The sequence below is a fragment of the Sander lucioperca genome, chromosome 13 (assembly GCF_008315115.2).
Source record: "Sander lucioperca isolate FBNREF2018 chromosome 13, SLUC_FBN_1.2, whole genome shotgun sequence".
NCBI classification, from domain to species: domain Eukaryota; kingdom Metazoa; phylum Chordata; class Actinopteri; order Perciformes; family Percidae; genus Sander; species Sander lucioperca.
Genome location: NC_050185.1, coordinates 26,229,562 through 26,256,815, shown reverse-complemented (window position 1 = coordinate 26,256,815; position 27,254 = coordinate 26,229,562). Strand labels below are relative to the sequence as shown.

The following is a 27,254-nucleotide window of genomic DNA, read 5'->3' as shown; positions in this document are numbered from 1 at the left end:
ACTGTTGTAGTGTGTTCATGTTAAAGAAAAAGTATGGCTGGCCGTTAAAGCACAGGACTTTCAAGTCAGGGAGCGGAGTTTGCTTCCTGGGGAAAACTTAAGACTTTCACCCCGGAAGTGCATGTTCCTTAGGAGTGTTTTATTCCAAACCACAATCTTTTTGCTAATCTTAAGTCGTTCTGGTGCCTTGTCTTAACTTTCATCGTGGCAAACGTTCATATTTTGTGGACTAAACTTAACCGTAACGCCGCCAAAAACGACCGGCAGCTCGCGGTGCTCTGTACCTGGCTCAAAGTCACCTATTTTCGGGTAACTGAACCACCAACTACCGCTGATACATCGGAGCACCATGCAGACCACCATGCAGAGCACCATGCTGAGCACCGTAGTCGGCGTCGCAGAGCTCTGTAGCGGCTAAACACATCTACTAACTTAGGATGATACGACCGAGCTGCGACGGAGGTCTGTAGCCGGCGTCAAGAAGCTCTGTAGCAACTTAAACAACTAGCAACTGCTGCGTCATGGAGCTCATAGCCAGCCGGTGGTCTCCTAATTTTGCGGGATATCATACGTTTTGGTGTGCATACATTTTTGTACAATATCATACAGCCCCGTTCATGAGAATGCATTGAATTGTTGAACCCTGATTAATGTTGCTGCCTTGGGGTCAATTCTTAATGTAAACATTGATACTTTAAATAATGCAGCAGGTTAGAGGGAACCTTGTACAATTGTATAATCTATTTTATATTCAAGCAAAATTGGTTTTGTAATTGAAATTCTTCCAAATCAGCACTGAATTCGGAATCTAATCGATTCGGGAAATCACTGGCAATACAAGAAAGAACAATTGTATTATTAAGTGTTGATTCAGTAGATTAGGCGTGTTTTCCCTTGCTTTGTGGAAAACTTAGATGCGCTTTTTTGGCGGGGGGTTTAGTCGTCCTTCCTCAAGAAAATGTTGTTTTTCAATTTGAAAAAATTCAATTTTCCCGTACATTTTGTTTCTTTTGTTGGTTTTTGCGTCTCTTTGTAGTCATGTTGTGTCTGTTTTTGGTCATTTTAGTTTTCTTTGGGGTTGTTTCGGGTCTCCTTGGTCATTTGGTGTCTCTTTGTAGTAGGTTTGTGTCTCTTTGTGGTAGTTTGGCGTCTCTTGTTCAAATCATTTTGGACCGTTATCACCATATCTGTGTCTAAAACATTAGAAAAGTTAGAGCAGATAATAAATGAATATCACTCAAAAAGCTTAAAGACTAAACTTGCTAATAAAGTCCACTGGGGACAAACTGCAATTATTAGACCTTAGAAAAATAATTTTGTCATGTTCATATGGTTTAGGTGTTGCCCAAAACAGCAAGGGTGCTGCACCCAAACCTTATAATGGCTGGAAAACCCTGGATTAGACTGCATGAAAAATACCAAATGTTAAATGTAAATTCTGAAAGAAAATCTCTTCACAAACCTCAGAAAACAAAGTTGTTTTGATAAGAAATCTTTAATGTATTCTTATGGCATCAACAATGTGTCATGTGTAATAAATGTCTTCTGACAAATGTTCAACACCACACAAACAGCATATATAACAAGAAGTTACAGTGAAAAATTTGGCATTTCTTGTTTTTACATTGTGAAGAATACATTTGAGGCATATAAAGTTTAATCCATTTGAACTTTTTTCACTTTAGTCCAAACATTTTCGGTTAGTATCCCTTCCTTAAATTTATTAAATCATTGTGACCAAGATAAATACTGATCGGGACATTTTACAGTGTATGTTGTTTTTGAGATTTTTTCAAATTTGCAACAAATGAAAAAATGTAAGTCTTGTGAAAAGCAGATGAACTGCCCGAACTCCCCATAAGGCAACATAAAAGTTTCCCTCCATTTCATTTATTTGAATACATAAAGGTATGATAAATCTGAACATAAGATGATAATATTCGTTAAGGAAATTTCTTGCCGTGAATAACTCTGAGATCACCATCATCATTTAGCATCATAACAGTTACAGTTTTCTTTAATGTGCAGATACGGTCATGGCTCGGTCATCGGTAACATCACCGAGTTACACTTTGGTTAGTCTATATCCATGGTGTCCCACTTCCGGGAATGCTCTCATTCTGCCGGAAATTCTGCCGGATGTCACTATTTTCGGATGTCCATTTTGGGATATCCTGTTACCTTCCTCTTTCTTTGTGTTGTAATTTTAAACTCCGGTCAATTAATGAGGACTATGGTTAACTGCTCCTCAGATCCCTACAGGGTAAATCCAGACAGCTAGCTAGACTATCTGTCCATTTTGCAGCGTCACCGTGGCTCCGCTCGGAGTTTAGCACCACCCAAGACGATTGTGATTGGTTTAAAGAAAAGCCAATAAACCAGAGCATGGTTTTCTCCCATCCAGGAATGCTGTGTGGACTAGCCAGACCCTCCTCCGCAGCGCTGTGAACGAAGGTCTGGCAATGCAAGACTATACTGTGGTAGACTCGTGTGGCTCAAAAACACATAATGTGAGAGTAAAAACTATGCAGGATTTTCTCTGAATTATTAAACTGTCCTCAGACAGTTGATCTGCTCTGCTCTGAACTTTTTAAAGTACAGTGTTTTATCATTTCATAAAAAGAAAGGGTTTGTTTTAATAGAGCATTCCCCAGATCTCCAGCCAATTGTGTCGAAACACTCTGCTGTCCTGGGAGGACCAATTGTGAGCATTTCTCATTAAACACTTGGCAATAAAAGAAGTGAATAAAAAAGAATCTTAATTTGTTTTCTGTGGGTGTTTTTTTATGGGAATGTAGGTCTTTCAGATCAATTTGAGGAGTACCCATGGTTAGCATTTTCCACATTTTATCGTGGCATGCAGTGTGGGACTCACACTGTCTGGTCTTGGTCTTGACTCGGTCTCAACTCCTTAAAGTCTCAGTATTGTCTCAGTCTCAGCCCCTCAAAGTCTCAGTCTTGTCTCGGTCTCGACCTCGCAAAGTCTTGGTCTTGTCTCTGTCTCAAACCCTCAAAGTCTTGGTCTTGTCTCGGTCTCAACCCCCTCAAAGTCTCGGTCTCAACCCCTCAAAGTCTCGGTCTCAACCCCCTTAAAGTCTTGGTCTTGTCTCGGTCTCAACCCCCTTAAAGTCTTGGTCTTGTCTTGGTCTCAACCCCCTCAAAGTCTTGGTCTTGTCTCGGTCTCAACCCCCTTAAAGTCTTGGTCTTGTCTCGGTCTCAACCCCCTCAAAGTCTTGGTCTTGTCTCGGTCTCAACCCCCTCAAAGTCTTGGTCTTGTCTCGGTCTCAACCCCCTTAAAGTCTTGGTCTTGTCTCGGTCTCAACCCCCTCAAAGTCTTGGTCTTGTCTCGGTCTCAACCCCCTCAAAGTCTTGGTCTTGTCTCGGTCTCAATCCCCTTAAAGTCTTGGTCTTGTCTCGGTCTCAACCCCCTCAAAGTCTTGGTCTTGTCTCGGTCTCAACCCCCTCAAAGTCTTGGTCTTGTCTCGGTCTCAACCCCCTTAAAGTCTTGATCTTGTCTCTATATCAACCCCTCAAAGTCTCTGTCTTGTCTCGGTCTCAATCCCTCAAAGTCTCTGTCTTGTCTGGGTCTCAACCCCTCAAAGTCTTGGTCTTGTCTCGGTCTCAACCCCCTTAAAGTCTTGATCTTGTCTCTATATCAACCCCTCAAAGTCTCTGTCTTGTCTCGGTCTCAATCCCTCAAAGTCTCTGTCTTGTCTGGGTCTCAACCCCTCAAAGTCTTGGTCTTGTCTCTATATCAATCCCTCAAAGTCTTGGTCTTGTCTCGGTCTCGACCTCTGAAAGTCTCTGTCTTGTCTCGGTCTCAATCCCTCAAAGTCTCTGTCTTGTCTGGGTCTCAACCCCTCAAAGTCTTGGTCTTGTCTCTATATCAACCCCTCAAAGTCTCAGTCTTGTCTCGGTCTCAACCCCCTTAAAGTCTTGATATTGTCTCTATATCAACCCCTCAAAGTCTCTGTCTTGTCTCTATATCAACCCCTCAAAGTCTCTGTCTTGTCTCTATATCAACCCCTCAAAGTCTCAGTCTTGTCTCGGTCTCAACCCCCTTAAAGTCTTGGTCTTGTCTCTATATCAACCCCTCAAAGTCTTGGTCTTGTCTCGGTAAACACGGTTTAGGTGGTCTAGACTACAACACTGCTAGTTAGCAAAACTTCATTCCTCTATTCCTTATTTCTACCACCTCTCCCCCACCCATTCTTACTATTACGATTTGACTTTATGTTAAAACTGTACATATAAAAGTAGATTTCACAAATGAAACATTCAATTGAATTGAATGATGACAATTCTGATAATTGACGTTTAAGTCATTTTATCAGATTCAATCTCAAAATTTCAGGTCATACAAACTTCTCCAGTTTGAAGAGTTGAAATGGGAATACGTTCATATTTCACACTGTACTAAAAGACAAATTGATAGATAGAAAAAACGAATTGTTTTTGCAGTCCAAGATATCACAAATTCCAATGTGATCAATGATTTAAAAACAATCTTGCATGCATTTGTAAGTTGTCAAAAATCACTCAAAAATACATATTAAAAAAGTGCGGCAAACATAACATTTTTAAACTTTAAGAATGTAGTGAGAGTTGTGTGTGTGTGTGTGTGTGTGTGTGTGTGTGTGTGTGTGTGTGTGTGCACGTGCATCTTTCTGTCTGTAGACTGTGTGTGTGTGTCTGTGTGTGTGTGTGTGTGTGTCTGTCTGTAGACTGTGTGTGTGTGTGTGTGTGTGTGTGTGTGTGTGTGCATCTTTCTGTCTGACTGTAGAATGTGTGTGTGTGTGTGTGTGTGCATCTTTCTGTCTGACTGTAGAATGTGTGTGTGTGTGTGTGTGTGTGTCTGTCTGTAGACTGTGTGTGTGTGTGTGTGTCTGTCTGTAGACTGTGTGTGTGTGTGTGTGTGTGTGTGTGTGTGTGTGTGTGTGTGTGCGCGCATCTTTCTGTCTGACTGTAGAATGTGTGTGTGTGTGTGTGTGTGTGTGTGTGTGTGTTGTGTGTGTGTGTGTGTGTGTGTGTGTCTGTGTGTGTCTGTCTGTCTGTAGACTGTGTGTGTGTGTGTGTGTGTGTGTGTGTGTGTGTGTGCGCGTGCATCTTTCTGTCTGTACACTGTGTGTGTATGTATGTGTATGTACTCTCTCTGAGTATATCACCATCTGTTTATTTTTTCATATGTGTATGCATGTGTGTGTGTGTGTGTGTGTGTGTGTGTGTGTGTGTGTGTGTGTGTGTGTGTGTGCGTGCATCTTTCTGTCTGTAGACTGTGTGTGTGTGTGTGTGTATGTACTCTCTGAGTATATCACCATCTGTTTATTTTTTTCAGATGTGTATGCATGTGTATATGTATATATACTGTATATGTGTGTATATATATAGATATATATATCTATATATATACTGTATATATGTATGTGCGTGTAATATTGTGTATCTATTAAACGTCTGGTCTCCAGCCCGCAGAAAGATTTTCAGCCGTTCACAACTGTTTATCTCATATGGGGCGAGCTAGATACAATGAGTGACAACTTGCAGAGCGTTCGTGCATCATGAAAAATACATAATGTCATTTTTTTGCAACCTCACGCCGGGGACACTACGGCGATCATAAACCTAGCTTAGTAAGGAGGAGCGCTGTTGAGGCATTTACAAAAACAACCAAGACGGCTGCAGCTAAGGTGGAACTTTCTGTTAAAAAAAACCTCATGTAGTCTGCATGCTGTAGTCTGTTTACATTTGTCCGTCGCTCAGTGCTATGCCACGTTTCGTTGCCCTGATTGGTTGTAGGTCTATCCAATTGCGTCTAGATGTATTTTCATCTACAGCCGTTGGAAATTGAACATGAACTAAGATGTTCCAGACTAACTCACATTTGCAATTTGGTGTGGCGATGTCAGGCAAACGTTGGCTCCTTTTTTCTGAATCTTACAACAAAATGTATTGATCTAAAGAGCTGATGATCGTACTTTCTCATTCAAATCTCTCCATATTTGATGAGATGCTTTCAGGATCTTGAAAATTATCGGTGGCCTTTTGTGGATGATTTTAAACCTCACAATCTGATGTATCCACCTATATCTTTTGTGTGGCCACATCTCTTTAAATCCACACATTTACATTTTAAATTATGGTGGAAATCATTATTTGAAAAGACACCAGATAGAGTATACATTTACGGCAGATTTAACCTTTAAAACCCATCTGAAAACCCACCTGTTTCCGAAAAATTAAGACTGATTTTAGACTTAATGGAACGTTAAGCAAATTATTTTATCGCTACTCGCTACCATCACCCTCTCATGTGAATCTCCATCTGATGGAGCATCTTCTCCATCAGATGGCTTTTCCCAGGATGAGGATGCTCATGAAGAAGACCAAAATGAAGAAGAGCCACATGAAGAAGCGATCCATGACTTTGGCGACCTTTCTCCACTCCCCAATGCGCAGCTGCGCCGCTCGCTGGTCCTGGTACGAGTTGGCAATGTACTCAACGTTACTGCGCAGTCCCTGGTGCTGGCACACACACTGGGTTCTCACAAAGATCTCCCTCCTGTTGCCTCGTTCACCTCCTACGCCTGTCTTTTCTTCAACATGCTCTCCTCCTCCTCGACTGGCGCTTTTTGACTCCTCTGGCTTCCCTTCATGTCCTCCAGCAGCTCCTTCCTCCTCTGAATGGTTGATGGTCACAAACAGATCCTCTTTCCATTCCGTCTGGTTGGTCACATCCCGCTCCAGCTTTAGAGACTCCCCAGCCCCATCGTCTTCCACCCTCCCTGCCCACACCTGCCCGTTCACATCCCAGTTTGTTCCCTTGGTGTTGCTGCCATTGGCTGCCGGGGCTTCGGGCTCCTCCTGCGACAGAGGTTGTTTCCTGGACGCAGTCCTGCCGAGGCAGTTCTCACCGACCTCGTAGACGAAACAGATGCGGGCGAGGTAGTTAAGGATGAAGCGCTCGGCCCATTGTGGGACGGGACGAGCTTCAGAACCGCAGTGGTGGATGTTCATAATAAAGATGGTGAGCGCTGTTGATGCAGTGACCATCGTCATGGTAGCAATGTAGTACTTTCCTGTTGAAAAAAGAAAATTGAAGATCATTTAGTGTTGAAAATCCACGTGCAGTTAAATATTTAGGGCCCTATCTTGCACCCGGCGCAGCGCAAAGCAAAGCAAAGCAAAGCCAGACGCCAGTGTCTTTGCTAGTTTACGTAACCGGCAATTTCCACTGGATGTGGAACGTCTGCGGAGTCATTAGGAGTCATTAGGTTTCCATTAAAGTCAGTGTGTGTATTTCTACTGACTGCAGAACATCTCCGTCCCAGCTCCGGCGGTCCCAGCCCTCCCGAGCAGATACGCAGAGCTTCTATTTTTGACGGACGACAGAGAGCTCCGCAGCAATTCAGCAATTCAGATTGTGCGGGACAGGAAGTCGAGCACAGAAACAAAATAAAACATCCGGTTACTTTTCAAAATAAAATCCACCGTGCTCACGGCAGGTCATATTTCCCTGCACTACACCTTGAAAACACAGCTCAGAGTAGTTTCCCCTCTACTCCTCTGGATGGAAACAAACGGTTGTTGGTTTTGTGGTTCTGTTTATAGAAACTACATCCTGTTATATCGCGCGAACATACGTGAACTCGCGAAATCTCGTAGTCGGCTGGCCGCAGCCGTTATGCAGCAAATCCGGACCTGGTGGGTATTGACGGACGGCGGAGCACGTAGCCGTTCCACAGCAGAGCCGGTCCGCAGACGTTCTGCATCCTGTGGAAATCCACGGTAAGACCGACGCAGTTGTCAATTTCCCGTCCAGTGCCCACGTCGTTTAAATAGCAAATGCACCTGCACCCATCTTTGCGTCCATGGGGGTTAAGGCTGAGCAATTTTATCTATTCTGCGATATAAATCGATATTTTTCTCCCCAAGAAAGTATCGATTTTTAAGCCGCGAGTATCGATCCAAGTAAATGGAACACTCACAAGATGTCACCAAAATCACTGTCCCCTTTAAATCTTTCAGGAAATGATGTAAGTGTATCGAATTATATCGAATCGTATCGTTGGCTGAATATCGTGTATCGTGTATCATATCGTATCGTGAGATTAGTGTATCGCTACAGCCCTAATGGGCGTGCTGGTCTTACAGGGAGGTGTGTTCAGGTGCATTCTGGGCGTGCTGGTCTTACAGGGAGGTGTGTTCAGGTGCATTCTGGGCGTGCTGGTCTTACAGGGAGGTGTGTTCAGGTGCATTCTGGGCGTATTGCTATCTTGAGGCAGAGGGAAGTGATCGCGCCATTGACCAACAAAAACCTCGTCTAAAGTCAATAACGCAGCATTTCATTGTTATTTTAACAGAGCATTAGTAAAATGCTCCTAGGCTCGTGCACAGCGCGCACACTATGCTTGTTACACACACAGGGACGCTCAGCAGCACACACACATGCAGAAGATTACAAATAAAAATATTACGGTGCAAATCCTCCATCATAATAGCAATGCGCCAAGGTCCAAACGTGCCTGTAGCCATCCACATAATGTTTATAGATGATTTACAAAGTATTTTTTAACTACTTAACAAGGTATTATAGTCATCTGTTGCAACTTTATAATAAACATCCAGACACTGTTTATAGACGGTTTACAAAGCAACTAGTAACTCTTAACAAAGTGTTGGGAATATCTGGTCCATCTATCTATGTAATGTTTATAGATAGTTTAAAAATGGTTTCTTAAAGGTTTACAAACATTTTTTAATCATGACCAGATACCTAATATAGTATATGAGGGATATGTGTGTAACAAAAATCCGTTAATTAACAGCACTACTAATAATTAGTAAACATTATTAATTATAATTTCATTGTTTGTTAACAGTAAAATGACTGTTTGCTAACAGTTAAATGACAATTAACTAAAGATTAATTAACTATCAATTTACCATCTATTAATGATGGTTATTATAAAGTGTTACCTAAAATTCCAACTTAAATTGACACCAAACATCAACAGAGGCAACTCAACAAAATGCGTCCTTGTCGGACTGATCAGTCAAAAAAGTGTCTCAGAACACACCGAACTTGAGAGTACTTTCTGTGCGTGCGCAAGACGTAATACACCTCCATAACACCAGGCGGCGCTAATCTGTAATGTCCAGTGTTGGGAACGTTACTTTAATTAAGTAATTAGTTATAGTTACTCACTACTTGTTTCAAAAAGTAACTGAGTTAGTAACTGAATTACTCTATAATAAAAGTAACTTGTTACCAAGGAAAGTAACTATTTGCGTTACTGTTAAAAAAAAGTTGCTATATGTCAAAGAATTTGGATTATTTTGAGCAGTTTTTTTGTCGTGAGGCAGAGAGATCTATCTTCTGCTGCTTGGAGGACTTTGCTCCGAGTCCTTCTTTGCTAGTGGATGGCGAGCTATCATCTGTGGTGGAGGTAGCGGTGTTTTGTAGATGCGTGTGTCGTTGTGAGATGCTTCGTTAAATTAGAGTTGCTTACAACGGATGTCGACAAAGTCTTCGCTCCTGGACATAATGTACACATTACGTGCATGTTCTTGCCTTTGACCACAATGAATTTGAAGTAGTATTATAATGAATTATAAGTAGTATATCTCCACCGTGAAAATGCCAACTTTTCATCGGATTGCTCCTGACTCGCCATCTCTGCTGCTTATCGAATCTCTGTTTAGCTGTTGTTGTTGTTGTGTGTGTGTGTGTGTGTGTGTGTGTGTGTGTGTGTGTGTGTGTGTGTGTGTGTGTGTGTGGCGCGTGTGCTGGCATGTGTGTAAAAACACTGGCTCTGATTTGCTACCATTAAACATGACTCTGCCTTAGCCAATCATAATCGCTTACCTCGTTATTAACCCACCTCCTCACTAGCTGTGAGCCAGGGGTGCGTTCGGATTACACAGTTTATTCAATCAATGCATAGTAACGCACCGCATTTAACGTCCAGTAACGTTAACGGCGTTGTAACGACGGGAAAAGTAATTAGTTAGATTACCCCATTACTGAAAAAATAACGTCGTTACCTAACGCCGTTCTTTTAAACGGCGTTATTCCAAACACTGGTAATGTCGCCCAAAAATAGAAATGACGGAACATCTCTCTAGACCTCGTAAACACAGAGCACGCTGTCGTCAGTCATTGTTTTCATCAGAGAGTGGTGATAGTAGTCAAGAAGGATCGTTGTTGTCATTACTCGCTGAACGGAAGAAAATACGATGGCTATAAGAAGATACTGGCGTTGTCAGCTCGTGCACTGATTCGCTAGTCAAGAGCTAGCACTCCACCAATCAGATTGGTCATTGAGTCCGACCGCCCACTGGCCGAAGTCAAATCGGCCAAAATGAAGGCCGACGGCTCCTCCGACTGACAACGGCACGGAACACACCGAACAGACTCAAGTCACCGACCTCGCCAGACTGTCCAACGGCCAATAATCGGGTTGGTGTGTCAGTGCCTTTAAAGGACAATTCCGGCGCAAAACGAACGTAGGGGTTAATAACAGATGTGTACCTACTCTGTCGCTCTCTGGGACATGTTTTCATGCTAATCGAATGAGTTTGGAGCTTTAACGGGGCTACCGCGGACCGCTGGTTAGCTTGAAATGCTAGTATTTGGGGCATGGGGACACTCAAATTAAATTGCTATTTAATACCACTAAAAAGGCTCGAAATATCACCACACTTTAATGTTAGCATAACTAGGGTCCCTAAATGTGAACCGAAGCATTGACAACATTGTAAGTGTACAAATAGATTATTAAAAAGATAGATTATAAAGTCAAGGACAAATCTTTGACAGAGACAGTTGGTTATTTATGTGACAACAATCCGAGATAGTTAAAACTATTTAAGATACAACCGTTGTACTCTCTGTACCTCTTTAGTGAGATGGAAACAGCTTAACTGGCTGTACAGAAGGTTCTCAGCTACGATGTGAAGATTTAATGAAACTGCTGTTGGCAATACTGAGAATGCTGAACTTCTGAGAGATCATTGATTCCTGAGCTGTGATTGTTGTATTTTAAATAACCGCTGACAGGCCTAAACGACCTGCAGGCCTCCCTCATTACAGTGCTGTTAGCCAGGAAACATAAACGTGGTGTTTACTGTCGGTCGTAAAACTGTACACCAAAGTTGTAAGAAACAAAAAGACAACTGCAGATCTGCTTGCCTGGCAACTTTCTTCTCTTTTACAACAGTAAACTGTTTCTCAGCATACTCAACATTCATTTAAAATTCCTAAGTTCTTCCACTGACTATGTAATCTGATCTGAGGCTCTTATACTGCAGTGGGGAAGGAAGAAAAAGCAAGGATACAACAGCTGCAACATATCAGCCAGTCGCAGCTTTTACCCTTCAGACTCGTAGTGAAATGTGTACACTGGAACACAATACTACATGGGGAAAAACTTTTTCACATCAGACCATTCCACTGAGCAGAAAATCTTTGGATTCATATTTTTCTGAGAACACAAATACAGAGCTCAATTGATTGTATGCGTATTAGCAACAAGGAAGTGCTTAGACTTGTCTTTTAACTTTCTTTCTGCATCGGAAGCGTGCTGCGTTTGTGTATCTTGACATCTGCAGCTTGTGATCAGCTTGCACCCACATTTTAGCAAATATCTAACCCGGTCTATAGCGTACAGCCTGAATTGGTATTTTATGTAATAATCCAATAATGTTAGATAATGAGAAAATATTCCGGTGAGAATCAGGTTACCAATATTCTTTACTATTTGGGGCTTTCTTTAATCTCTTCGGCATCTATATTGAAGGTCTGCAGTTCATGGCATGTCAGAACAGCTGATGGTGTGTTTTATTTTTTAGCTTTGAATGTCATACGTCAGTCAGAGAATAAATAGATTAAGCATGTTCGAAACAGTGTATTTTTTGGGGATTTATTTATTTCAAAATGTTACCATGAAGAGAGAAACTCACATTCCCCTATGTATACAGAAAATACAAAACATATAATTAAAATTATTATTTTGCAAATGCTTATTTCTAATTACATCAGTTTGGGATGTTTTGACACTCTTGAAGACTAATATTGCATTTACAAGAAACATAAGATAAGATCTGGGTCATGACCGAAAGAACGAGATCCAGGGTACAAGCGGCCGAAATGGGTTTCCTCAGGAGGGTGGCTGGCATCTCCCTTAGAGATAGGGTGAGAAGCTCAGTCATCCGTGAGGAGCTCGGAGTAGAGCCGCTGCTCCTTCGCATCGAAAGGAGCCAGTTGAGGTGGTTCGGGCATCTGGTAAGGATGCCCCCTGGGCGCCTCCCTAGGGAGGTGTTCCAGGCACGTCCAGCTGTGAGGAGGCCTCGGGGAAGACCCAGGACTAGGTGGAGGGATTATATCTCCAACCTGGCCTGGGAACGCCTCGGGATCCCCCAGTCGGAGCTGGTTAATGTGGCTCGGGAAAGGGAAGTTTGGGGTCCCCTGCTGGAGCTGCTACCCCCGCGACCCGTTACCGGATAAGCGGAAGAAGATGGATGGATGGATGGATAAGATAAGATCAATCAGCATGGTTAAAGGGGAACTGTGCAGGGTTTTTTAGCCTAATTGACCTTAACTGAACAGCTTCAGAGTCATTAGAATGGTTATATGACTTTTTTCGAGTTGAATGGTGGTCGTCTCGTTCCCCCCTATCGCCTGTGAGCTGAAAAACCACCCTCGCAACTTTTCGGCCGGTGAGCCGCCGGCCTCAGCGTCAGGAAGTATTGCGTGAAATCAGGTCTCGCCATGTCACGAAATGCTTCACAGCACTGCACACATACGCCCATTCAGGAACCGGCTAACAAGGTAGCGATGGAGTTTTTCACACTATCGTCATGGCTGAGCCGGCTAAAAAGCAGCAGAAAGCTAGGAAAGCATTGTCAGGGGAACAGAGAAAGAGGAAACGGCAGACTGACCAAGCAAATTTTTACAAAGTGTTGCCAAATATCTATTCCGAAGCTGTAGGGGGAGCTCTATAGAGAAACCAGCAAGCAAAAAGCGAGAAAATAGCGAAGAAATGGCCAAAACTGCATAGCGCCCCTTTAAACTGGTGTGTTGCAGAAGTGAGTAGCAATGGGGACACATCAGAAAAACATCAAGAAACAACCAATACCAAAACTTGAACTAAAGATCTGATAGGAACAATGATGCATACAGTGTACACTACCACTGTCCTACTTAGTAGGTACATTTTAGCAAAATATTACAAAGACGTTTTTACTCTAGGCTTAGATGGAAAGGAGGGTTTGAGGTGTATATATATATACTGTTAAGAAGTTGTGCGATTCGAGTCCTCCACCTCTGATTCATAGTCCTTTTTGGTTGCATTTGGTACACATGGATCAAAAGAGAGAAGTTTACTGTGAAAAGACACAAATGCCGTCTTAGATGGAAAGCAGCAATGAAAGTTCCGATGTATCAAGTTACAGGTTCTTGATTCATTAGGTGATTTTGTCGATTACGGAATTTTTCCGTCTTCTTGAGTATATTCGCATCAAGTTAAACTTGATGTTGAGGAGAGGGCAGATGATCAGAGGGGCTGAGTTTTTACCAGCATCATTATTACAGGGATTGAAGAACGGGTATAGTTTCTCAGTGAAGGAGCAGCCAGTAAAGGAGTAGATGAGAGCTGCAGTATCAACGTCATAGAAGGAGACCAGACCCTCCTCGTAATCCACAAAGACCCCCACCTTCTCAGGCTTTGACCTCAGAGAGAGTTGGACACGAGGGTCAGCAAGAGCTTTGTACTCATTTTCGTTCCTCAAAGATATCGTCCAGTAACCGCTCCGGGGATTCAAAGCGATTTGTCTCTTCCTGTCGATCGACTCTCTGGTCACTCCTAAATCCCACTTATTCTTCCCTCTAACCTGGACCTCATAGTAAAATAACCCTGAAGTGAAATTCTGCTTTCCTAGGACACTGGCATAATAAGAAAATCTCTCTGGATTGTCAGGGAGATTCTTACATACATCACCACAGTTCACTTGTTTCCCATCATCAGACAGGATGAGCCAGGGATTTGCTGTATCAGGATCAAGAGTCACATCCACTGCATACTGCTGGACCCTCTTCAGCTCAGACTCAAAGACCTTTTTCATGTCTTTACACAGTATCTCCTCCAGCTGATTCACAGCTCGAACCACAGTCCCCTCATAGTTCGGAGCACAGACACTGACATCCGTCCAGTCCTTGATGGTTGGGGCGGCAATCAGGGTCGGGAAGGTTTTGATGAGATGGAGGTGGTCTTCGGAGCGTGAGAGCTCCTCCAGCTCAATGCATCTCTTCATCAGCTCAGAGATTTCTTCTTCCAGGTCTTGGATGAAGCTTTCAGCCTGTTCCTCTGTCGGTCTCTGCCTCTTTTCGATTTCCTCAATGAGCGCAACTAGGCTTCTTTCAACAGACTCCTTCAGAGCAGTGAGGACACGAACACCGTCTGCTTTCTCTTTGTCTGCAGCTTCATTACTAAGCTCCACTGAGCGTTTGATTTGCTGTACCTTCTGCCGTCTTGTCTGGATCATCTGATGAATTTCAGCCTCCGCCTTCCCCAGTTCAGCCTTTTTTTCTTCATATTCATTTTTCAGAGGAACAACATCATGTGTCTTGTGGTCTAAAACAGTGCAGAGCATGCAGAGACACATCTGGTCACTCTTGCAGAACAGCTCCAGAGGTTTATCATGCTTTGTACACATCCTGCCTTCCAGGTTCTCCACGGGGTCGATCAGCTGATGTCTTTTCAGCCCTGACATTGTCAGATGAGGCTCCAGGTGAGTCTCACAGTAAGAAACCAGACAAACCAGGCAAGACTTCAGGGCAGTGCAGACGTCACAGGATATGTATTCTGATCTGGCACATTTTAGCTGCTGAGTTGCTGTTACTTGTTCCTGTTGAGCCGACTTTCTGAACGGAGCAGCCATCTGAGAGATCAAAGTATTGACCCGCAGCTCAGGTCTTGTGTAGAAAACTTCTTTACACACAGGACACTGGAAAGGGACATTCATATCCCAGTGTTGAGTGATGCAGTTCTTGCAGTAGTTGTGTCCACATGTTGTGGCAACTGGATCAGTGAACACATCCAGACAGATGGGGCAAAGAAACTGGTCTTTAGTCGGCAGACAGCTGGCAGCAGCCATATCTACACACTAACAAAAGTCAGAGTGAAAAATCAAAAATGGAATTATTTGCTCGCAATTTTCCAATTCTTAGAACTGTCATAACAGGACATACATTTTAAAGTACGTTGTTATTGTCACTTTGATGAAAGTTACATTGAGTATTGTCAACCATGAAATTGAATGAACTTCCTGAGTAGTACGTGTTAACTTACAGTAAGTATCACCGGCTGTACTCACCAGTGTTTGGCTGAGACTGTGTGGTTGAGAAAGTCCTGATGAACTCAGTTTTCTTCAGAGAAAACGTTTACTCGACTGCAGCTCTGCTGTCGCTCTGACAAACTTTTACTTTCATCAGTGAAATGTGTTGGGTTGAAACTCTTTGCAATGTTTCTTGGCTTGCTGAAGCTTTCAGGATGACATTCGCTGCATATCTGACTTGGGCGTTAATTATAGTGACAAACCTTTGGCACAAAATGAATTCAATCTGGAGTAAGGTGTGTATGTACACCCTAGGGTTTCTCGTGACTTCTTTCTTTCTTTTTTTGCAATCGTAACCTATAGCAGCCCGAGCATTTATAAAGACAGGTCAGTCCAAGATTTAAAAGAACATAGTTTACATATGTTTGGGTCAAGAAGGACACAACACCTTCTCAACAAGCCCAGAACAAACCTATCATCAGTCTATGGTAAAGCTAAGGGTTGTTTAAACTGTAACTGTTAAATGCCAAAAGGTTTCAAAGTGGCAGAAATAAAGGAGTGTGTTTGCAACACATCCATTGTGCATTGAGTTTTTCTATTTCAGACTATTTGCTTTGGCTCCAATATTGCCATTACATTCAGAACATGCTGAGCTAACAGAAGTAGTTGTACTAGTTTGACAGGATGCAGGGCTGAAATAAAGCTGTCGAAAACACTGTGCTGCTGCCAACTATTGCTTCTGCATACTGGCTCTGCCTCTCTTCTGCATTTGTTGACTGGATTGGAAAAATGTGTGCCCATCTTCAGTCAACTTTTCCTGTTTGCATAGAGTCAAGTACTACAGTGGTTCCCAACCTTTTTGGTCTGAGCTACCCCCCAGCGGTGGCCTTAGTAAGGCATGGATACCCGACCCAAGCCCGACGGGCCGGGTTCGGACAGATATTTAGAAATGATGGTCGGGTTCGGGTCGGGCTCGGTCACATCAGCGTGATAAGGCATTTGTTGTAAAATGGTGCTGCAGCTCCTTTAAGAGAGCTCAGTGTGTGTGTAAAGTGGGCAGAAGAGAGATAGAGAAAAGAGGAAGCAGACGTGTAGATGTGACCGGAGCAGAGTTGGTGGAATAAGTTTAAGTTTTGTACACAGTGTGTGAGGTGTCTGAGATTAACTCCAGACTGAAAGCCAAGTTCATTCATCGTCTCACCAGAAACGTGATTTTAACCCCGACGTTATATACCGTCGGCCCTGGAGGTAACGAGTCTCCCCTGGTTTTCTGATCACGGTCGGAATCTAAGCAAGCAGGAAAGGTTAACACACTGAACATTTTAAATTAAACAGCTGATTAACGTGTGCTTGTTCCCCCGTGTGAGCTGATGACCTCATCTGTTGACATTTCCGAATGCCTTCCTACAGCTGCTTAATAAAAGCTTTCCACACAAACAAACGTACATGTGTCATTAGTATGAGAAAAAAAAAACGAGATTTTAACTGTGTCGGGCTTGGGTCGGGCTCGGACATAAATATCATAATGCCTGTCGAGCTCGGGCCGGGTTCGGACAGAAAAATTCGGCCCGATCCAGGCTCTAGGCCTTAGGGCCCTTACACACCAACCCGATTATCGGCCGTTGGACAGTCTGGCGAGGTCGGTGACTCGAGTCTGTTCGGTGTGTTCGTGCCGTCGTCCAGCGGAGGAGCTATTGGCCTTCATTTTGGCCGACCTGACATGTTCAGTCAGAGACAGGGCAGTCGGGACTCACCCGGAAATGGCGAGCCTCTCAAAATCTGACGAAAATCTTTTAAACTGACCTTTGTTGATCTGAAATGAAGACAGATTCAGCAACTGCACGGCCTATTTCTCTCTTAAAATGTTTTCAGAAACACGTTTCGGTGAACTATTTTAGGACAATATGAGATCGTATTCTGAACGAGCCGCCATGACAGTCTGGCTGTAAATTGGCGCGTTCGTCCAATCAGCTGACGGTTTTCATTTTCTTGGAAACAATCAGTGTGTTTTGAGGCATTTTTTTGGACCTCAGGGACCCAACTGATCAGTCCGACTGCCTTTTCTGCCGACGGTTGGCCATCTGGTTGGTGTGTAACAGCTCTTAAGCATCTGGGGGCCCGTTTCAATAACTAATATGGGGCCCTAACCACATAAAACATAAACATAATAGAGCAAGGATTCCTGTTGGTTTGCATCAATGGTAAATTATTTTATTACGTGCACTTTCAGCTTCATGAACAAATAAGTAAGTAAGCAGTGCTCAACATAGAAATAATCCAACCTTATTTGATTAAAACTATATACAATTATACAGCGTTTTAAAGCTAAAATTGCTGCTGATCACTCCCATCCAGCAAGTGACATTTTTAGGCTGCTTCCCTCAGGAAGAAGGTACAGGGCGATGAGGACAAGGACCTCACGCCACCTCAATAGCTTTTTTCCAAGAGCCATTTCCCTTCTGAATAGTTGATCAATTGCCCCTGATTTACATTGTAATAAGCCTCGCCCTTTCACGGACAGCAACTTCTCTGCTTAATTGATTAGTGCAGTATATTTTCCGCTGTATGGGCTGACATTAAAAAAAACAAACAGCTCAAACATCCCATCAACTTAAATGATAAACAAAAGCAAAGAAGAAAAAGTGTCTGACTGACGCTGAACCGAACTTATCATAAATACAACAATGGGCTCCGCCATAAGCGGAGTTTGACATTCGAGCTGGGGGGGGGCAAAAAAAAAAAAACTCATTGTAGAAGCTGAGACCTGGCCTACCACTTGGGGAACACGGCACGAGCACATATGGACAAAACAAACATGCTAAATAAACATGTTTATTTTTAAAGAAGATTTTAAATTACATTCTAACAATTTAACAACTCGCCCTTATGAAATCCAATCGCGGCACGGCTGTCTTGGAACGTAATAGACAGACGGTGGCGTAATGCCCCGACACGTAAATTCAACTAAAATGTAACCATGAACAATCAGTGTTGGACCTCCAGTCTGTTGAGATGCCACTCCAAACGCAGAAACCAAGCGCAGTCACACCATAAAAGGTTAAGACACGTTAAGAAAAAAGATCCGTATTTTGCCGTAATCCAATGACACGAAAAAAAGTAATCCACAGCGATCAGTAGATCCACTTCGCCGTTTAAACAAAGTGGAATAAAACGTATAAAAGTCCAAATCTACACAAAACGCGCAATCAATTAGTAAGTTGACAGCAAATTTATATACATGGCATTTAGGAAACCTTTATAACAACGTTGGCACGGTAAGATGTCCAGACTAGTGCAACAGTAGGCTAATTTTCGTTTTTTGCGTCCTGCATAGGCCTATGCGTCGACAATGGTGTCAGGTGAGAGCCAGAGCCCTGAAAAAATATTTTTTTAAGCAGTAGGCCTATATGAAATCAGATGTATTACCTACCACCATTTAGTTGTTTTGTGTTATTTAACATATTTATAAAATATCTGGTCATGCCATGAAACAATGCAATTACCTGCTTCAGCCCCCCCCCCCGCAAACTCCGCGTATGGGCTCCGCGTTATTTCAGCACCGCGGACAGCTCACCGTGCGGCAAGCGTAGATTTCACCTGAGCCCTTTTTAGAAATCCACCCTTCTGTGTTTGAGTGCTGAGAATGCCCTGATAAGTTCATCTTTGTCCAGCGATTTTGCCACCTTCTGCTAGGGGCCACATACAATTTTAGGGGTACCAAATATATTAAGCACAGTGTTACATACCACCAACCCTCCATAGATTTGGTTCTACAAAAGACTAACGATACACATGATAACTATAAACACAAGCATACTTGTGTACCTACATTTTTTTTATCACTGCACTACAATAATATGCCCTCTTTGAGGTTAAAAGGTGGATTTAAAAATGTATAATAATATTTGCCACAATTAGCCTTTCGCCGAGCCCCGCCCCCCTTAGTTACTGTTGCTACGTCCGACAAACAAATGGTCAAACACGACCAGCGCGACAGATTGCCATGACGGAAAGAGGTATACCCGTGCGTGTCAGTGACCTTTTCTGGAGCAATACCTCCGCGATATCCTCCAGATCGAGGCAAAAGGGGTTACAGTATACAGTGGAGGGATATATTCAAAATATAAAAATATGCAATGAAGGAGACACGACTACTATCGAGGCTAATGCTTAAGCGAAATCTGAAAATAACAAAAGATAAAGATAAAAACAAAATTATTTAAAGTTGCTTGTTGGGGCGCTATGTTCGACTTTGTTGTAAACTGACGAAAAATAAAGTTGGGGAGCTCAAAGACCCAACACAACAGCAGCTAGCAATGTAGCTAGCGTTAGCTAACATGTTAACTAATGTTGGCTAAAGCTAAAGGGCTCATTAAACTTAGCTTAGAGAGTAGTTAACATTCTGGCAATGATATCCATGGTAATCATAACTTTGGTCCAATTTGTGTTCTTGCCTCTAGTTAGTAGATCTAGACAACACGGTAACTAGTTAGCTGTTAGCCTTACCTTTGAGCAGACGTATTTATGCTTTGTAATGTTCGACATTTAACTGGGAGTGGGACCGTCCACACTGTTGTATCCATTGTAGGCCCCGCTCACGTTGTGTTTTCGGCTTTGGGAATGGAAAGAACACAACTCCTCCCGACAATCTCTCGGGGTATCTAGTGTCCGATTTACAAACGCCGTGGGCGCACCGCTTCACCATCTTACTTGGAGTCAATGTTTGTCGGGCCTGCTCACATAGTAACGGTTGCTATGATGTGTGATTGGACAATGGCCGTTTTGGGGGAGGGGCCGGTGAGAGGTCAATTAGGGATGGGCCAGAAGGGGTAGAGGCTTAATATTACAGGGGCACTGGCCACCCTCGCCCCCCCCTACAACCTCCACTGGTCAAAAGTAAATTATTCACAGGAATCTGACAATTTGTAAATAAATCTGAATGATAACCCAGTCTCAGAAGAAAACCTTGGCCAAGCCCTTTGATACAGCCTAATAGAACAACTTAATGCTTTAGTGCGTACATTTTTGATATTAATGAACGTCCGTTACATTTAAGCCATTGCCAAATGAGTTTTTACAAAGCTAATTAAGACTCCACACAAGCTCCACACAACTCTCTCTGTATTTCTCAGTATGACTATGTTCAGAAGATTGTGGCGTCCGGTGACTTTCCCACGCAGAAACTCGAGTGAAGCTAATGACCTCTTCTGAAGAGTCCATCATGTTTTTTTTATCCTCTGTGTCCTCCTTGGTTACTAGCAACTGTGTGGAGGAGGAGGGGTTGGGGTGGGGGCAGGTTCGCGATCACGGAAGGCTTGTATCATGTGGACGCGGCAACAGTGTTGTTGTCATTACTTCGAATTCCTCATGGAGGAGACATAAACTACGCACTATAGCTTTAACAGTGCCTATTACATTTATTACAACCACCATGACTTCCACCTACTTGACTTTGATACCTTTTAAATATATATTTCTTAACATTTTCTAAACAAATGAACAACTCTAACAAAGCTTAAGTCTTCTCACCTATCAGTGGGACACTCTCGGAGGGTGGCATGCTCTCAGCCACCAGCAACTGAAACACGGTGAGGGCCAGGAGCACCGTGACACCCAGAGAGACTTTTTCGCCAGAGTCAGCCGGCAGGTAGAAGCCCAGCGGAGCCAGAAAGGAGATCAGCATGCAGGGGATAAGGAGATTGAAGATGTAGAAGGAAGCACGTCTCTTCAGGTGGAGGCTGAAGGTGATGTCCGGGTACGGATCTGAACAGCAACCATACAGGATGACATTCTTCTTGGCTGGCATGCCCAGAACCTAGATAGAACAAAATTGTATTTTCTGATAGAATTACATTTAGGAATGAGGTCTTGTTCTGACAACACATGAACAAGGTTACCACTCACTTCCCACTCCACGTTGGGGACAAAGTCGGCCAGGTCGGCGCTGTCCAAGGCATTGGACAAATCCATCTGGTTGCCGTTGTGAGTCCAGGATCCAAAGGTTAAGTGACACTGCTGCAAATCAAAAGGGAAGAAGGCCACGTCCACGGAGCAGGAGCTTTTGGTGATGGCTGGCTGGTCCCACATGACCTGCCCATCGTTACGAAGAACCACGTTGGTCTCCATGGAGCTGGAGAACTCGTCATCTGCACTGTGGTGGAGAAAGTGGAGGAAGTCGTGTGAAGGCAGGGAGAAGCAACAGCGGATTGGAGTTGGGGAGATGGGATTAAGGTGAGATTGGAGTGCTTTACAGAATGTATCCGTCACAAGCAGCAACTTCCAGGTCTGAAAAGTAAAGCCAATGCGGAAGCGCCTTAAACCTGCATTCTACCTAATTTTCAGCATTTTCATAATGACTTTATGGTCTCAATTGCTAGTTTAAAGTGTTCTTCAATACAGCATGATCTTCATTTAGTAAATAATGGTCCCATTTATTTTAAAATAGAAGATAAAGCAGGGGATGCTTTAGGACCTGTCAATCAGGACAGAGGCTTAGCAATGCTAACCATGCTAACACTGAGGACATTAAAACAGACCTCAACTTGTTTTTGTATGTTGTCCATGTTTGTAATATAAAGGTTGACCCTCTGACTGTGTGTTTTCACTTCAACAAAGTTAAATGGAACATTTTTGTCGCCTAGAAATGTCTTGTTCAGCGTTCTGTCAACCAAGCTGCTAGCTAGCTATATCGTTAGCTGGTAACTTATACGAAAGTTTGCAGATTTTCTGTTCTGCCGTACATGCATGTGAATGGCACCAGTACCCAGAGGTCTGCGTTTACTCCGCTGAATGACTCGCTTTGGAAGGGTTAAAAATCTTAGGGTTAGGCTTAGCACAGCGCCATGAAACCATAAACAACCCTGGCTTGCTAGCCTAGCTTCGAGCTTTTGTCCAAACGTGGTCACTTCTGGCACCAAAATACCAAGATGGCAAACTTTCCGTCTTTAAACTGCAGTCCACAAACCAACCAGTGACGTCACCGCAGGGAATAGAAAACAGAAGATCCTACATCCACTATTTGTACAGTTTATGGTCAGTAATAACTTAGTAACACCATCGATTAATCCGCTTGCTTTCCTGCCAATGTCCTGTCAGGCAGATCCACCAGCAGGAGGCTACACCTACCTGTTATACAGGACAATGTCAGGTCTCCATACGTAGCTGCTGGGTATGCGGATGGTGTCTAGGCCGTCATAGTCCTCCTTCTTCCAGGTGAGGTAGGCATCCATCCAAACCTGACGGATCCACAGGTAGGTAGTCAGGATCTGGTTCCGCTCATCCTGGTGAAAGGATACATACATCAGACCAGCATATATGTGGTTGAAAACAGAAGATCTCATAGATGCCAATGCATTTTTAAGTGTGTTTGGATCATAGTTTTGACAAACATGTATGGATTAATTTCTTGTTAAACAAATGTTTGTTTAAAGGTGCTCTAAGCGATGTTGGGTGACGTTACTTCTTGTTGACGTTCAAAGTAATTTCAAACAAAATGATGCTAGCTCGCCCCTCCCTCCTCCTCATATCGTCCCCTCCCTCTCCCTTCCACGCACTAACCCCCCCAACCCCCAAATCCGTCTTGTCGGTTATTGGCTGGAAGACTGTTTGTTATGTTTGGTGGTGCAGGTTGGCACAGTTTGCTTTTTTGGCATTTGTGGAGCCTGGGCTGTCTACAGAGACCACAGTTTTTTTACAGTGCGTTCAGGCAACCCAGTCTCACGACAGTTCGTGTAAATGTCACGTTATTTTTAATCTATTGATACGTGTTCACAGGCACGTTTTTCTCGTTTTTTACGTGTAAATGTCACATTATTTTTACGTATTCACGGGCAGGTTTTTTTACCGGGAGACGGCCGAAAAGGACGCCCCATATGCCAGGAAGCGGCCGCGATACAATAACAGGATGGCGGAGGTTGGATTTAGGAAAAACCCTACGGGGAAAGGGTGCCTCACACGCCAGGCCTACCACGAAAAACGTGCCAGTGAACACGTATCAATAGATTAAAAATAAAGTGACATTTACACGACCTGCCGTGAGACTGGGCTGGTTCAGGGGACAGGCAGGTAGCAGATAGTGAGGAGATGTTTGCTGTATATGACAAGAAATGTTGTAGCCTAAAAAATCACTTAGAGCACCTTTAAGTGTGTTTGGATCATAGTTTTGACAAACGTGTATGGATTAATTTCTTGTTGAACAAATGTTTGTTTAATATATATGTCTAATATTCATTTAGTGACCTTACCTGATTGTCTTTTGAGTGGCTGCTCCAATCTCTAGAATAGTTTACCTATTTAAATAAGAACTGCTCGGACCGCTGTAACTTTCAAGTCCTTGCTTAAGACCCACTTCTATTCGTTGGCTTTTCAACTCGAGTTCAGTTTTGACACCTCGACCTTTTCTACTGTTCTTTGTTTTGTGTATTTTATCCATTTTGGAAGGGTTAGGGTTAGGGTGAAAGTCTTGGTTAACCCGCTACACACAACAGTGTTTCAGCCTTTGTCAAAGCCCATCTATCAGGATCTTTTTCAGGACATGATGGCAGGGGAACAAATCGGAGATCAGGGTTTGTTGATGTATTGTTGGTGCAACCAACTACACAACAGCTCTAAAGGCTGTGTTATGCTTCTGCGTCAACTCCACGCCGTAGCTACGCCATCGTGACCCAATCATAGTTCTGCGTCAGGGTTGCTTTGCATCGCGGTGCATTTCACCGCCACAATGCTAGGGGGGTGATAAGTCTGAGGTTATTTGCGAGGTGTCTGCCAGCCAGTTTATGTTATGTTAGCAAGCAAATTTTAGCACAACTGCCCACAAAGTACTGCTTGCGGGCGAAGTGCTAATTTCAAAACGTTTCTGACATATAGACACTTTACAAATGGATAACCCCGTCATTGTCACCACAATATGTCTGAGTTTATTTGCAAAGCTGATGTCAGTGAACTAGCATGTTGCTATTCCCCACAGTAGCTGCTGGAAACACCAACTAGCAACATACAGGACGAGTCGACCAATCACAGTCCTTGAGGTCTGCGTAGCCTCGACGCGAAGTTACAATTTTTTGGAGGTGCACGTCGAGCTACAGCAGAGGTTACGGAGAGGGGTTTGCGGCCACGCAGAGGGGTCTGTAGGGGTACCCCGTCGATTCGACGCAGAAGCATAAATCGGCCTTTATACATAGCGTTATTAATTTAAAACGGGTTCTTTGAAGTTAAGATTTGGAGATATGTTCAACTTCCTCTGCTCATGCCATTGCCGTCAATGCAGAACGTGGGATTGTTTTCCCCCAGAAAGGGGCCTCCTCTGGATGACGTATTGCCGGTCTGATGTATACACAGCACGGTCAGGAATACACACAACATGAACATCTGGATCTGCAGTCAGGGTATGATTACCATGTCGATGATCTGGGAGAGAGTGATCTGCAGTGTGACGTTGATGATGTGGTCAGTGTCCTCCACTGGCCGCAAAGCGTTGGTGTAGTTGGAGAACAAGTCTTTAAACAGCTTCTTAGCATATCGACCATGAGCGGCCAAGCAAACTGTGAAATAGAAAGAGAGAGAAACATTTTTTATCAAACCAGGTAGTTACAGTATTGAAATTAAGGCTGGCTACACACTGGCTGCGTGGCGTGATCGTGGCGTGTCAGCTGCGTGGCGGCTGCGTGGTGTTTTCTATGTCTTTGCACACCAGAAACGTGTCTGACGCGGCGCTGCTGCTGCTGCTGCTAGCCTTGTCTGTACACATGGATGTTTCCCATTGATGTGGAAATTTACTGCACTCAAGCAGTAGTATACTTCATGTTAAACATAAATATATACTGATTTGATTACAGCAAAGACAACATCGGCAGGATTGACGGCAAAATAGGCTCCAGAATATTTGGTTCTGTATTGACAGGTGCAATATTTGAAAATCGATAATTATTATTTCTTTTAGATAACATTTATATCTGCATTTATGTCAAAACCTAGAGACTTTCAAACATCAAAATGTCATTTATTAATGTGTATTTGTGTCAAAATTACATATAAACATATTTTCTTATTCTATTTTGCCTGGAAACGCTTCCAACACGCTTGCTTGTCGCGTGAAAAGTAGGCGTCGGTCCTATTTCTTCTTTCCTGAGACGTGCATGTCACGCAGGCAGTGTGCACGCTCTAACCTGTTAACATGGGAGCCGAAATATAAATGGACACGCCATGCAGCTGACACGCTCACGCCACGCAGCCAGTGTGTAGCCTGTGGCCTAACATTCACTGTCTCTCAAACCAAACAGCAGGACATGAAGATCACAGCAATGGCCAACATTTTGGTCCAGAGCAGATATGTCAACACCTACCAGTCAGATTTCTATCAAACGTCCTAATCCCATTCCCCAGAGGATTAACCCCATAACCTCCACCCTCAGGACAAACTTTACATTTTTAGCTCCACCACTGGTGAGACTCTTAGGGCAATTTCACACCTATAGTTTGTTTTCATTGGTCCGAATCAGTTGATGAGTTTGTGAACTTGCTTTGGTTTTGTTTCAAAATCCAAGCGTACCAAAATGCTTGACTACAAACCACACAATAATGTTCACTCCTCTTATTGGTCAGATGTGTCTGGGCAAGAAAGTAAACACACGAAGAAGGTGCTGTGTTCTGGACGTCTTCATGGTCAAACCAGCTCATTTAATTTAATAAAATTTCAATCATTGTTTCTACTTCTGCTCCAGCCCGTTCTCACTCTCCAGCCCGTTCTCACTCTCCAGCCCGTTCTCACTCCCAACTTGTCAAATACGGACGCTTGGTCAGTGTCTCTTAGCGTCAGATACCGACCAACCCAGTCTCACGGCAGTTCATGTAATTGTCACGTTATTCTTAATCTATTGATACGTGTTCATGGAGACTTTTTTCTCGTTTTTTACGTGTAAATGTCACGTTATTTTCTCGGGGAAAGGACGTCAGGAGGCAGCCAGGAGGCGGCCGAAAAGGATGCTCCATAAGCCGGGAGGCGCCCACGAGGCGGCCTGCTGGGGACGCGCCACAATAACTGGATGGCGGAGGTTGGGTTTAGGAAAAACCTTACGGGGAAATTGCGCCTTACACGCCGGGAGACGGCCGCGGGGGACGCGCCACAGTAACACGCTGGACAAAACACCACACGCGGGGACGCCATCCCCGGGAAACAAAGTGCCACACGTGGGACGCGATCCCCGCTCACCCGGGTGAAAGTCCTGTGATGTTTGACCCATCCACCCCCCCGACCAACCTCCCTACGCAGATTTTCGGCTCTTTATACTACTCCCAACAATTTTCGTGCTGTGTCCACGAAATATGCTTCCCATTGAAATACATTACTTCACATTTTCGTGCTGGCCACCATGTAAAAAACGAGAAAAACGTCCCCGTGAACACATATCAATAGATTAAAATAACGTCACATTTACACAAACTGCCGTGAGACCGGGCTGTACCGACGCAAAATGCACCCTTTGGTGTTTGTATGGGCAGAGCAGCAGCTCGACTGCAACGCTGTGAGATGACATAGTATTCAGAGAGACAACGGTAGCGAGTAGGGAGTTCTGTGGGGTGGTGGATGGGTCGAACAACACAGGACTTTCACCCAGGAGACCGGGGTTAATTTCCCGTTCTTGTCCCGCGTGTCACTGAAACGTACATTTTGTAACCCCACCCACCATCTTTTCCTAAACCTAACTGTCCCGTTCTTGTGCTGCATGTCAGTTAAACGTACGTCCCGACCCCGAGCGTCAAAAAGTGACGCCAAGAGTCCCGACCAAGCACGTTTAGATATGACGCTAAAGGAGACTTTTAGCGTCAATAATCAGAATCAGAATCAGAAAGGGTTTTATTGCCAAGTACATTTGGGAATTTGTTTTGGTGTTGTTGGTGCATGTCACACATTCTCTAGATGGAAT

At 43.6% G+C, this 27,254-nt stretch overlaps 1 protein-coding gene and 1 long non-coding RNA gene across 2 annotated transcripts in view; one reads left to right on the top strand and one right to left on the bottom strand.

Annotated features, from left to right (window-relative positions):
• The first annotated feature begins 48 nt into the window (after window positions 1-48).
• LOC118492983 lies at window positions 49-16,470 on the top strand. The gene is made up of 3 exons (XR_004894908.1): window positions 49-173; window positions 12,428-12,436; window positions 16,459-16,470. It is a non-coding gene; the product is annotated as an uncharacterized LOC118492983 (long non-coding RNA).
• Window positions 5,982-27,254, bottom strand: part of LOC116065628 (neuronal acetylcholine receptor subunit alpha-9-like) — a 39,687-nt gene continuing 18,414 nt past the window's right edge. Inside the window, exons 2-6 of the mRNA XM_031321164.2 lie at window positions 24,727-24,872; window positions 22,459-22,613; window positions 21,238-21,484; window positions 20,863-21,148; window positions 5,982-7,076 (exon numbers count right to left, since the gene is read on the bottom strand). Coding sequence (XP_031177024.1) covers window positions 6,343-7,076; window positions 20,863-21,148; window positions 21,238-21,484; window positions 22,459-22,613; window positions 24,727-24,872 — 1,568 coding nt within the window. The 3' untranslated portion in view covers window positions 5,982-6,342. The remainder of the gene's footprint in view (window positions 7,077-20,862; window positions 21,149-21,237; window positions 21,485-22,458; window positions 22,614-24,726; window positions 24,873-27,254) is intronic.